Consider the following 14,056-nt stretch of genomic DNA (forward strand, 5'->3'; position numbering starts at 1 on the left):
GGTTTGAAAAGATAAGGTTTATTTTGTCACCTTTCAGAACCTCGGGATATCCCAAGGTATTTTTTAGCCAACAAAGTACTTGTTTGTTTTCAATGTAATATTGTAATGTAGGAAATGTGTACAGATTGCTCCCACAAACAGCATTGTGATAATGACCAGATAATCTGTTTTAGTGACGTTGGTTGAGGGATGAGTATTGACCAGGACAAAGTCCTCTGCTCTTGTTCAAAATGGGATCTTTTAAGTACGCCTGAGAGGGAGATGGGTTCTTATTTTAACGTTTCATCCAAAAGACAGCACTTCCGACAGCATTACCTTGGTACTGCACTTGAAGTATCAGCCTAGATTTTGTGCTCAAGCCTCTAGGTTGAGAGTGCTACCATTGAACCATAGCTGACACCATGCTCCAAGCCACTATTCCTCCCAGTAATATCATCAGTGCTCTGTGTTTAAACAAAAAGTATTCAAATAAAGAAAATAAAAGCCTCAAATTAACAAAAATGTGTTAATGACTGTAACTGTTTAATTTTTCAAAAAGAGACCAAATGTTCAGAGCAGCTCTTCAAATTTATTTTGGAATTTCAATCAAAGTTAATAGCTTTTGCCTTCTCCTTCACTGGGTTCCTTTCAAAAATAGGCATTGCTAGGAATTAGGACCGTTAATGCATTGGAATTCGTGTCTACATTTTCTGCACTTTGTCACTAATACAAAAATAAAAAACTTCAGATTCATTTGGCACTTTATTAGATTAAGGTGTTGAGAAATTTTTCACAAAAGCATTGATTTGTAAATGAAACGAGTTTTGACTAAAACAATGAAACACTTAAATTAAGGGAATTCTCGTTAGACGTTGCTCTTTTTAAAAATAACAAAGTGTGAACTTTCAATTGTTGCAAACCACTCTGTCAGAAATTGAGTAAATTTTTAAGCAATGAATGAGTTAAAGTACTTGCATTTTGCTCTTCACCCCCCCCCCGCCAACCATCCAATGAAATTTTGTTGACTTTTTCAATGATTTTCACAAATGAAATACCTTTCCTGAATAAGGTTATGTGTATATCATTCACGTTTGAAATGGATCCTGTATTTTAGATTATTTAACTACATTTAATCAGAGTTCCTCACATGACTACTTTATTTTTCCTGCTGTGATGGTAGGCTAAGTAGTTAAAGCTTAACTAAGTCTTCCAGCAATGTAATCTCCCACCAGTGCACACTTCTTTATAACCAACTTTTGTGACTCACTAACCCAGTTGAAAGCTGGTAAATCTTAATATTGTCCTAATGCAAATCTGAAAAAGCTTTCTAAGGGGTCAAAGCTAACTTAAGGAGTCAACACCGAAAGCAGCCCCGAAATGTTAATTAGGGGCAGTAAATATTTGTTAGGACAGTGTCATCAGACGAATGAATTCTGAATTACTCGTAGTTTGTTACAGGGTGTTTCGTGTACTGTCTTGAAATGTAAAACAGTCTGTAAAGCTTCAATTTTACTTTACTAGAAATTCCCTTAAGTAAATATTTTTATTCAGCTTCTGGAACACATGCTATTGTCTAACACATCAGTGATGCTTGACTTTGGTTTGTAGATCACAGAGTTACGAAATGAAAATGCCATGGCAAAAAAGTTGCATTCGGTAGTCCAATCGTTGGAATCCGACAAATCAAAACTTGAACAAAAGGTGCAGAATTTGGAGAAGAAAATCAACGATAACAAGAGGCAGCTTGACAATGTCACATCCTCTTCAGGTAAATAGACATCAATAGAACATCAATAGCTCTTGATATTTGCTCTCCCATTTTTAATTAGTACAGTAGTTTAATGCCTAATTATGTTTTATTGGTATGTATTTTAATCAATGCAACTTTGTATGATTATTGTCAAGTTTAATTTGAATGCTTTTTTTTTTAGTTCTCAGTGTAAAGTTAGGATTTTCCTTTTTTTGTAAATAATATTTCTGCAAATGGTTATAAAGACCTTTATGACCCCGGTCCCATCTGGTATTCACCCAAGCTTTTGCTACTGCTATATCAGAGCTTCTAGGCAATTGATGTGAGTGCCCAGAGGTGGTTAACTTCTGTGATCTCCCACTGTGGCACTGAGATTCAAAAAGAGTTCAAAATAAAAACAAAATACTGCGAATGCTGGAAATCTGAAACAAAAACAAAAGTAGCTGGAAAAACTCAGCAGATCTGACAGCATCTGCGGAGAGGAAGACAGTTAACATTTCGAGTCTGAATGACTCTTCATCAAAACTAAAGAAAAATAGAAATGAGGTGAAATATAAGCTGTTTGAGGGGGGTGGGACAGGTAGAGCTGGATAGAGGGCCAGTGATAGGCGGAGGCAAAGATGAGATTGCCAAAGATGGTATAGACAAAAGGACAAAGGGGTGTTGACGGTGGTGATATTAGCTAAAGGATGTGCTAATGGTGATATTAAGGATAGAAAGCAGGACGAGCAAGTGACAGCCCTAGTGGGGGTGGGGTAGGGGGAAGGGATCGAAAAAGGCTAAAAGGTGGAGATGAAACAATGGATGGAAATAAATTTTAAAATAATAATAGAAATAGGTGGGAAAAGAAAAATATATTTAAAAAATATATAAATAATTAGAAAAAAGGGGGATTGTAAAGGGAGTGGGGATGGAGGAGAGAGTTCATGATCTGAAGTTGTTGAACTCAATGAAACATTGCAGCAGAGACAAAACGCAGACTGGGGTAACCGCTTTGGTCTGTCCACAAGCATGACCCAGACCTCCCTGTCACTTGCCATTTCAACACAACCACCCTGCTTTCATGTCCACATGTCCGTCCTTGACCTGCTGCAATGTTCCAGTGAAGCTCAACGCAAACTGGAGGAACAGCACCTTATCTTCCGATTAGGCACTTTACAGCCTTCTGGACTTAACATTGAGTTCAACTACTTCAGATCGTGAACTCTCTCCTCCATCCCCACCCCTTTCCGATCCCCCTTTTTTCTAATTATTTATATATAATATATTTTTATTTTCCCACCTATTTCTATTATTATTTTAAAATTTATTTCCATCCATTGTTTTATCTTCACCTTTTAGCCTATTTCAATCCCTTCCCCCTACCCCAGCCCCACTAGGGCCATCTGTCACTTGCTTCTCCTGCTTTCTACCCTTAATGTCACCATTAGCACATCCTTTAGATAATATCACCACCGTCAACACCCCTTTGTCCTTCTGTCTATGACATCTTTGGAAATCTCTTCTTTGCCTCCACCTATCACTGGCCGCCTATCCAGCTCTACCTGTCCCACCCCCCTCAAACAGCTTATATTTCACCTCATTTCTATTTTTCTTTAGTTTTGATGTAGAGTAATTCGGACTCAAAACGTTAACTGTATTCCTCTCCGCAGATGCTGTCAGACCTGCTGCGTTTTTCCAGCTATTTTTGTTTTTGTTTCAAAAATAGTTCCATGTGCAGGGCACGAGAAATACAAAACCTCTCAGACCATTTAGCAGTGTGATGCATTGACACAAAAAGTGCTGTTTTATGATGATGGTGGGGCTGGGGGTGCTGCTGATGTTAACTGCCAATAGGCTTCCAGCAGAAAACACTGGCTCAGTTTCCCACTTGCATTCTAAGGCCATGACAATTTTAACCACAGGAAGCAGCTGCTGTCCTCCAGAAAATCACGGCAGTCAGGCATGTATGAGAATTGAGGTTCTGGAATGTCTCACGATGGGAGTGGGGCCAGGATGGTGGAGTGTGTGTGAGTGTGGCAGGGGAGACCTAAACTTTCCTTATGGGTCTCAGAGGAGCACACAAAGAATTTTTTTTTTTTAAACTGGAGGGTCCCTTCAGCTACCTATAGTCCTCACGCTGACCATTAGTTGGTGAGTAAGCTGTGACAGCTTTCCCACACAAGCTGGTTAAAATCGTTGTCAAGGCCCAATCATATCATTGGACTCCAATTAGCATATGCGAATTGCGATCCTGCCAGCTTTGAATGGACAGTTTAGCTGCCTGGTCAGTACATCCATTAAAACCAGAAACGGAAGGTGAGCAACCCAACGCATTTTAACAGTCCACTCCCTACCCCACCCAGCTCCCGCCTTGTGGGTAGGGTTAAAATTCCTGCCTCATACTTTAAAATATACTGAATGGCAAAACAGTTCCAGTTTCCAAAGTTCATACCTACCTTCACTTTAGTTGGCCTATTTGGTTGTGACTTTCTGTAAGTTTGATATTTTCCAAATTATGGGGAAAATGAACAACTAATCTAAAATGAGGTATAAGCAAATGTGAGTTACATAAATCATCTATTTATAACAGAATCACAAATGAATTATATGAAAACTGACAGATGTTGACCTCTCAAGAAGCTCACTTTCTCAGAAGAATGAAGAAAAAAGATTGTGTGTTTAGCATAATGCCTCTGGACAGTTTTACAGCTAATGTAGAACTTGATAAATGTAGTGGTATGATCTTGGTCGAGACCAGTAACTGTTTTTGAAAGTAGTTTGAAATCCCAGTTCTTTGCTAATAGAATGAAGCAGAAGAATTTTTGCTTTACAAGAATCAACAAAGCAAATACTAAATTCTATTTATCTAATATCTTAACATCCAGAATTAACATGAGTTAAACATGAATTAGCAAGCAAATTGTGGTTGAATATAAACTATAAAATTGCTTCTTAAATGGCAGGTACAACTAAAGTAGATCTCTATACCTGCTCTTTACACTTGAAAAATCCCCTGCTCTTTATACTTTATTGTAATTATTTTTTTACACCAGTATCGATTCTATACTTAAGCTATTTTTTAGAAAAAAAGAAAAAAAAAACTAGAGACCTAAACACAAACCAGAAACCTTACTTTTACTCTAAAGCATAGAAATACTCACGAGTCCTACTCGCCAATCAGCTGCTCTCCGTGCTTTTCCCTCTCGCACTCTTCAGTGGTCTCTTGTCTCTCTGCACGGTCTTTAATGGTTCCGCACTCTTTAATGGTCCTTCATCTCTCTTTCTCTCTCCACACTCTCTAATGGTCTCTCGTCTTTCTTTCTCTCTGTGCTCTTTAATGGTCTCTCATCTCTCTCTCTCTCTGCGCTCTTTAATGGTCTCTCCATCAAACAGCAATGAGATACATTACTACATTTGTTTTAACATTTGCCGGGACACTGTGAGGTTGCCCGTGCCCTTCTTAAAATATTTCCATGAGATCTTTTGCATCCACTTCAGAGGGTAAGACAGGACTTGGTTTAACGTCTCATCGGTACTGCACTGAAGTGTGAGCCTGGATGTGTTCAGGTCAATGAAGTGGGGATTGATTCCTCAACCTACTGACTTGAATGCAAGAGTGGTGCTACTGACTCACAGCTGACACCCGTATGAATGAAATAAACAACAGCAAAGAAGTCTTCAAGCATATGTACTAGTTAATGATGAAATTAGCAAACAGTATGTGCAGACCTGATGGGCTGAATGGCCTCTGGGCATTAAACTCCTTTGATTCTGCCAACAAAAATGAGAAGTAATCCCTGATATCTGACTATAAGAGACACAAATAATGGTGCTTATTACTTAAAAGTCTCACCTAATGTTTTGAAACATGAAAAATTAGCACAATATTTCTTAACAATATGCATATATTCTTACAATGTTCTCCCATATTCCTTGTGGTTGTATGCATATTTATTGTTTTTAAACTACGTTCTTTTATATTTAAAGGTGAACCAGTCATTGAAAAACAAAGAGAAGAAAATGATTCAGCCGAGAGCCAGGTAAACCTGTCATTTTATAACTTGTTTAACAGCAAAATGATTTTGTTATAATAAAGGAAATTAACTAAACAAATGTACGAGAGGAGAAATGTGTATTGAACCAATGGTAGTAATGTGTAACTAAATATCATTGGAAATTTACATTGAGTAAATTGATTTAAGTAAAACAAACTGGAGGGTAGGCCACAGATTTGAATTTGTATTTTTTAAATTTTAAATTATTATTCTTTATTAATTATCATCTTTTTTTCTATCATCTCTTATGACTGCTTGCAATATTTGACTGAGGACTAATTATAGTCTTTAAATTCCAGATAAAATAGTGCAATTTTATTATTTAATCTTTTGTGAAAAGATTAAGGATTTCTACAAAAGTTGTTTGTATTTCTTAGATTTTTCCAGATTTGAGAATTGCTGAAGAAAGAGGCTGTTGAAGCTTTTCATCTTGCACTAATCAGGACAGATGCAAGAACGCCAAACTTCAAAGGGAACAACAATTTATGCTGCATGAGAAAAAGGGTGCTGATTGGTTGGCAAGTCAGCTCTGATTGGTTGAGACATTGTCATGAATGCACTATTATCCCCACTGCTTTAATTTGTTCAAAAAAGGTGCAATGTCTAGACATATTCCTTTTGCTTGCAGAGGACAGGGCCCTGCATATGAATATATGTAATCTCCAGCAAGTGCGAATGAATGAACTATATTGTGAGCCTGACAATCTTAAATTGGTTGTTAGTATAATTTTTAGCACACTCGGGATTGTTCAGCGAGTGCTGGCCAATCGCCAGCGGGATGCTGCCATCAAGCCAAAAAAAAGTTGCTCTGTTTACCACAGAAATTAGTAATGTGGTATATAAATTTCAGTGCTGATGCAATGCCAGGTACATAGGCCATACGTCCCAACAACTAGCGGATCGTATCAAATAGCATGTCCCTTCGGCTGTTCGCAATAGACAGAGTACTGGCAGCACTCAACCAAACCTTGCTTGCAAAGCTCAGAACACAATGCCTAACATCAGATGTGATTCTGCAATTGGCCAGCACCTGCGGAACAATCCTGAGTGTGCTAAAAGTTAAACAAATAACCAATATAAGATAACAAAAACAGAAAATGCTGGAAAAACTCAGCAGGTCTAACAGCATCTGTGGGAAAAAAACAGTTAATGTTTCGAGTCCTTATGATGCTTCGGAGAAGAAGATGCTGAGTTTTTCCAGCATTTTCTGTTTATGTTTCAGATCTCCAGCATCCGCAGTATTTTGCTTTTAACCAATTTAAGATTATCGGTCAGGCTTGCCATGTAACTCATTCACACTTGCCAGAAGCTACATATATTCATATGCAGTGATCTTTCCTCTGCAAGGAATATGTCCAGACATTGCACCTTTTTTGAGTAAACAAAACATGAGAGATGACAGCTCCCTGATGTATTCACCATGGCAACGTATCGACCAATCAGAGCCCACTTGCCAACCAATCACCATCCTTTTACTCATGCAGTATAAATTATTATTCCCTTTGAAATTTAGCATTCCTGCATCTGTCCTGATGAGTGCAAAATGAACAGCTTCAACAGCATGTACTACCAAGCAACTAAATCTGAGAATAGTTTACTATGGTAATAGTTATTGATTTTTCATTTCTGGAATGGGGGAGCTGCATGTTTGCTTGTGAGCAGGCAAAATTCCCTTCTTAAAATGATTGAAAATAAAACAGAAACATGTACCAGCAGCTTTTCAATGCAGCAAGAAACTTTTTCCATATTTTAAAAGCAAGTATAACTGGGGGATAACTTCCCTGTTCCTCTTCAAAAGAGTGGGTCCTTAACATCCACCTGAGCAGGCAGATGGGGCGGGCCTCAGTTTAACATCTCATCTGAGAGATGTTATCTCCAACAGTGTAGCACTTCCTCAGTACTGCACTGAAGTGTCAACCTTATTTTTTTTGTGTGCTCAAGTCCAGAAGTGGGACTTGAACAATTATAAAACATTTTGTTGCACAGCTAATTGCCAGTGAGATCTGATTACAGTGGCACAGAAAAGTTAACATGCAAAATAATGGAATGCTAAGACGAGTTTACAATTATTGGATTGTTCTGTCATTAGTGATTTATTATTCAGAGAATCCAATAAAATAACTATGGAAAATATTAAATGTAAGCCAAAAAGGTTTATTTGAAAATGTTTTAAAACTTTGTCAGGTTTTTCAGTTTATGTCTTACATTTTTTTTTGTAAAAAACAAAACACCCAAAGGCATCTGACTACAATTCTGTGTAAGCTTATTCTGCTTATTTCCTACTATTTTTACAATAACTGTTAGTTGATAAGTAATGCTGCATTGTACTAACTGATTTCTCCATTTTTCCTCCTCTTGATGCTGCCGGTGCTTCTCTCCAAACAGCAAATGGTTTGTTTTTGCTTGCCTTCCTTTTCATACTTATTTGTTCTGCATTTGTATATTTCGCAAAATTCCTAACTAAGATCATCCTGGTACTTGAATCCTACCAAGCAATAATTATTGTCGGGCAGAAATGTGTATTGAAAGAAAAAAAGAAAACATTGAATATGTCTTATACAGGATTATCTTAAGTGTTATTCATTACTATTGTGAGTCTTAAGATTGCAGCATGTTTATCAATTAAAAATATTCTCAATATATTAAAAGTATTGAACTTAGCACTGGATTCCTATTGTCATGCCTTTGTGATTGTACTTTTCCCGTAACACTGAATCAAAGTTAAACAGCAAATCAAAACAAAGTACGAATCAAATGCAAGAAAATTTTTGAAACTGCCAAAAAGAAGCTACTAATAATTTATGAAACAACCAATCCCAAATGATCAATGAAAAGGAACCACCATTAAAATTGACCAGGAAAAGTGGCAAATCAATCAACAAATATTCAAAAAAGCGTGTAATGCAAATTTCATGATCAACTTTATCCATTGAATTGTCTTGTAATTCCTCTGTTAAATTAATGGATGATCTCAACCTTTCCCAAATGCCTGGGCTTAAATTTAATGTAATCGTCCACTGTTAGCTGAATGCAGACCCCACAGTCTGAGTGTACAGTATGCATCATTTTCCAGGATAGTTAATTAGTACTCATTTAGCCCAACTGATACAATAAACATATCAAGCTATGAGATCATGCATTTGACTTCTTATTTTTTCCCAAATAAACAAGTGAATTGAACTTTGAATATTCTCAGGAAATCAGAAAGGATATTATCATGTGTTTTGTTGTTTGTTAGAAAATCTGAACCAATTTGTGACAGCTGTAAAACGGACACATTCATGGACTGGCACAGTCAGAAACAGAGAGATGCATGACCAGGAACTAATTGCAAAACTTTGAATTCAATGTTTATAGAGATCTCCTAGAAACATGAAAATCAGTGCTGCCAGATCCAGTACCACCTGCCTATTTCCCACCCCCATAAGCTGTCAGCCCTGTGTCCTCCTCTCCCCTTACTGCTAGCAGGCACCAGGAGTCCATCAATAAGCAAAACTCCCAACATTTCACCCTGAAGGTCTGGTGCAACTTGACTTTCCTCTCCACAGTGGTACCACACCCTCTTTGTACTACCAAATCAAAAACCATCCACCAGTACTATCAGACCCCAAGAGCTGCTCACCCCAACAAATAATTCCTTCTCCCCAGGATGACTAAATATCAGTTAGCTACTTCCAGCTGACACCTTTTAACGTACCATCTTGTTATATATTTTGAGCTTAAAAAGTGATCGAGAATAAAAATTAAATTAACCCATTTCTAAACTTCATAGAATAATTAGAATTTTGGAATTTGACCCCCAAAGCACCAGGAAAAATCCAGAGTACTTTGTAATAAAATAGAATTTGAAGTATTTAAGTACAATAAATCCATAGTTCTGACAATCTGCTGTATATGACATAAAAACCTCTTTAAAAGACAACGTATCCTCCAACTAGCTTTTGCTATGGCATGAGATTGCTTGTGTTATATTAGAAATGTTATCTCTGCCTTTATAGATCATTACTTATCACTGTAGTTAATCTTTCTCATCAGACATTAGCAGCATGGAACCAGCTGCCTGTTGCTGTCTGATTTTACATTGCTCCCAACAGAAGAACAAAAACAAAATTGCCTCTATGATCTTAGCAAGATATGTTCTGATAAATACCAATGAAGGATGTATATATTGTCATCTTGATTTGGGGTGCGCGTGATGCTTATCAGTATTAATTATATAATAAAATTTGATCTCCCGTAACCATCTAATTCCCAATTTAACAAGCAGACTGGATCTAGTGATGTTCTAGTTGCACAAAACAGTGCTGAACGTCCAGGACCAAAATATCCACAAATATGAAATGGGTCAGATTTGTGTTTGCATGAGTGAGCAGGTCAATTTCTTCATGAGCCAATCATCCTGCTTCTCACATTGTGTCTTTTTGCAGATCAAGCATTAGAAAATTATTTCAATTACTTAAGTTACCAGGTGGTCGTCTGTGATACTGTTCAAACTTGGATGGTGATCACCCTTCGATGAAAGTTCTAGATAACTTTTTTAAGATTATTGATAAAATCCTGTGCCTTGATCTGCTATTAATTCAATTAAAGTAATTTTTCCTCATGCTGTTTTTAACATAATACAAACATGCTACAAAGTTATAAATAAAATAATTCACAATGATGGCGATTTTATTATTTTGTCTTCATTTGATAAACTTTGGATTTTGAAATATGCATCAAACATCATGTGTTGAAATAATTGTATGATTGCATTCTCAGCTTACAAAGAGGTGCGGTCTGTGATTTTTAATAACTAATTATTTTTGTAAATTATTATAATTGTTTTATATGTTTACTGAATATTTGCATCTTTATTGTGATACTGAATCATTTTCCAATATTTATGTAAGTACTGGTCATATTCAGGACACATTTTAATTTTCCCTTTACAGAAAAATTATTTTTATCTCTTAAGTCTGTGAGTTATGAAGGGTATGAAATGCCTTGCTGTGGTTTGACTTACAAACCCCAAATATTCTCAGAATGCTTTGGTGTATGTGTGTGCAGAATATTTTCATTTAGCTTGGACCCACTTTCTTTTCTAAAATTAAGCCTACATATTCCTATTCAATTTTCATTAAGAAATCAGAGTTTGCACTGCCTTTTAAGGATTTATATATGTTTTACTTCTTTGAATCCCAGATTGATTTCCTGAACTCTGTAATAGTGGATTTACAAAAGAAGAATGAAGAACTGAATGCAAAGCTAGCACAGGTGGCTGAAGTATCCCTTAATGGCAATGATGCTACTGATATAAATAATTTTGGCAGGTAAGCTGAAATAATAAATGTCGTGACTTTGTGGGTACAATTTGCATTATGTTAACAGTCTGTACTGGGAAATTCTTCACATCTTGAGCCCTTAATATTAGACCATTGAGAGAGAATAAATAGACAGGAAATGAGGATAGCAGGTTGTGCGACCTTATTAAACTACCTAACATCTATAATGCTTGAGAAAAGTTATTTGCTTCCCATCCGGGCTCCGCCTTATTAAACTTGATTGTGCTATTGTGAGAGGTGCCGTGCAGAGGATAGGCAGATCCTGTTCAAGGCATTGTCACCTGACCCCTGCCATGACCACCTATTGACCGGTTGTCTGTCAATTTCTTTGACTGAAGATGGCATGTAGCTCAAGGATATCATGGGAAAGAAGGGGAAAATAAGTGCTAAGCCTTTTATAACAAAAAGACCAGAAGGGCCTTTCACATTTCCTTAACAATTTAATGTTTTCACCTTCTGGAAAGAGGCACAAAAATCTGGTTGGAGACCATTCTGAAGAACGTAGAATTAAGCACTACTGACATTACCATGCTAAATATCTCCTTTGCAGCTTGGATGAGACACAAACAAAGAAAAAACCACCACCTCGTCTCTTCTGTGACATCTGTGACTGCTTTGACCTCCATGATACAGAGGATTGTCCCACGCAAGCACAGATGTCTGAATTTCCTCCACATACTACTTACCATGGCAATAGAAATGATGAGCGCCCCTATTGTGACACCTGTGAGGTTTTTGGGCACTGGACGAACAGCTGCAATGATGATGAAACCTTCTAATGCAATACTGGAATGCAGACATGATCTGCATTGTTTGTTTGAATTTGCCACTTTTTTTTTTGCTTTCCTTTTCTGCTTAACCATTTTTTCTCCTGATCTTTCAATACTTTGTCCTTTCATTACTCTGTACTGCACATTCATTTAACTGCATTTGTTACGGTTTCAATATCAACTAACTTGAAAAATAACTTATACAGAACAAATATTACGTTTGGATTTAAGATTCAATGTATAAAAAATCTTGTAGCATTTAAAACTATCTGCTTCTGAATGTCAGACTTTAGTCTGTGTATAAAGAGAGTGTGGACATTATATTGTTTTTCATACTGTATGTAAAATATGTGGGAAATTAGGCTTATAAACGTGTATATACCTTGATTTATTTTGCCCAAAAGTAATTTACTCAGAAATCAGCATATGGATATGTTGAATATTTTTCCTCTGTTTCTAAGTTTGGGTTTTGAAATGAATGTATAGTATTACAATTGTTGCAGGGGATGGCATATGTAAAGACAGTATTAACCCAAACACTGTGTACTGTGTCAACTTTAATAAATTATTACCTTTGACTGTTTTGATTGCCTTCATTGATCTGTATATGATGCAGCTTGTTTAGTTCAACATCTTCTGTAATTTTAATTCTGTAGCGTTTTACATTCAGATGATTGCTTCCCTCTCCACTTTTAAGAATTTGACAGTCATGTAGGCAAACCAATATCAGGAAAAACTGTTATGAAATGATTTTTTAAAAATGCACATTCACATTTATAACATCCCCTCTATTGATGTGTGAAATTTGTTCTGTTTATTGCTTCTCAGTAAATATCCAGAATGGTTAAATCATCAGTTAATATTTCTAAGCAAACCACAATCGCAACTTTTATAGCACCTTTAATGTAATGAAACATCCCAAATTGCTTCAAAAGAGCATCATAAAACAAAGTATGACACCAAGCTATATAAGGATACATAAGGTCAGATGGTCAAAAGTTTGGTCTAAAGAGGTAGGTTTCAAGCAGTGCCTTAAAGGAGGAAAGTGAGGTAGAGAAGCAGAGATGTGTAGGGAGGGAATTCTAGCACTTGGGGCCTAGGTCACTGAAGACGAGGCCACCAGTGGTGGAGTAATTATAAACGGGAATGCACAAAAGGCCAGAATTAGAGGAGCACAGATATCTCAGAAGGTTGTGGGCTATTGAAGGTATACAGATAGACAGGCAAAACCATGGAGGGATTTGAGAACAAGAATGAGAATTTTAAAGGCAAGACGTTGCTTGACTAGGAGCCAATGTCAGTCAGCAAGCACGGGTGATAGGGAAAAGGGACTTGTGACACGGCGGCTGAATTTTGATTTCAAGTTTATGGAGGGCAGAATGTGGAAGACCAGCCAGGAATGTGTTAGAATAGTTGAACCTAGAGGTAAGGAAGGCATGAATGAGGGTTTCAGCAGCAGATGATTTGAGACAATTGAAGTCAGGGCAGTACACCCATTCTCGTCCAGTCCAAGGGGAATCCCTAGCCAAATGCCCCTGACGAAGCATTTTTTTTTCTCCTAAGTTTACAAAGTGTCCAATAAGGTGGAGTAGCACAGTGATATTTTTTAAGGTGAAGCCTTCGAGAATTTCCAGAATAAATTATGCAAGAGTGTTGCTGAAGTCTTGACAATGTGTCCCACAAAGTCTTCCGATGTGTTTCAGTGGTCTTGTTCACAGTTCCAGCAGCAAGTGAACATGAAGTTGTGAGTATCCCTTTAAGTAGTGCTTGAAATCACATCAATGTCTTTTATATATCCTCAAACATCTGGTCATTGTTAGGAGAGGGTGTCAGCTACCAAGATGCCTTGCCCTCCTTAACAAACACTAGCAGGCATTTTAAGTGGCGTTCAGTCCTATTATGAACCTCCGGGTGGCCATTCCTAGTGTGCACATCCTTTACCAAAATGGTCTCTTGGAGTAAATGCAGGCCAAACTGGTGTATCAAGACTCTATCTTGGCCACCTTGGAGGGTCGACTGCCAAAATTCACCTCCAATGTTCACCTACATTGAGACTATTTTGTAACATAATTTTAGCTGCACATTGATTAGAACATTGTAAACATACTAGAATGAAAGCATTCATTTAGAGTCCCTAACATTTTATTTTCCTACAATCCAAAACTTTAAAGGTATTTGGCTCATTACTGTTCAATA

At 37.1% G+C, this 14,056-nt stretch overlaps 1 protein-coding gene across 4 annotated transcripts in view; it reads left to right on the plus strand.

Moving 5' to 3' along the window:
- clip1a (CAP-GLY domain containing linker protein 1a) overlaps nt 1–12,438 on the plus strand; it is a 169,099-nt gene extending 156,661 nt beyond the window's left edge. For all 4 annotated transcript variants that reach the window (XM_078554132.1, XM_078554133.1, XM_078554135.1 and 1 more), the window contains 4 exons: nt 1,588–1,747; nt 5,699–5,751; nt 10,951–11,078; nt 11,641–12,438. In XM_078554132.1, the coding sequence (XP_078410258.1) occupies nt 1,588–1,747; nt 5,699–5,751; nt 10,951–11,078; nt 11,641–11,869 (570 nt within the window). In that variant the 3' untranslated portion in view covers nt 11,870–12,438. The remainder of the gene's footprint in view (nt 1–1,587; nt 1,748–5,698; nt 5,752–10,950; nt 11,079–11,640) is intronic.
- Nucleotides 12,439–14,056: the final 1,618 nt, after the last annotated feature.

This window comes from Cetorhinus maximus, chromosome 12 (genome assembly GCF_964194155.1).
Source record: "Cetorhinus maximus chromosome 12, sCetMax3.hap1.1, whole genome shotgun sequence".
In the NCBI taxonomy this organism is placed as follows: domain Eukaryota; kingdom Metazoa; phylum Chordata; class Chondrichthyes; order Lamniformes; family Cetorhinidae; genus Cetorhinus; species Cetorhinus maximus.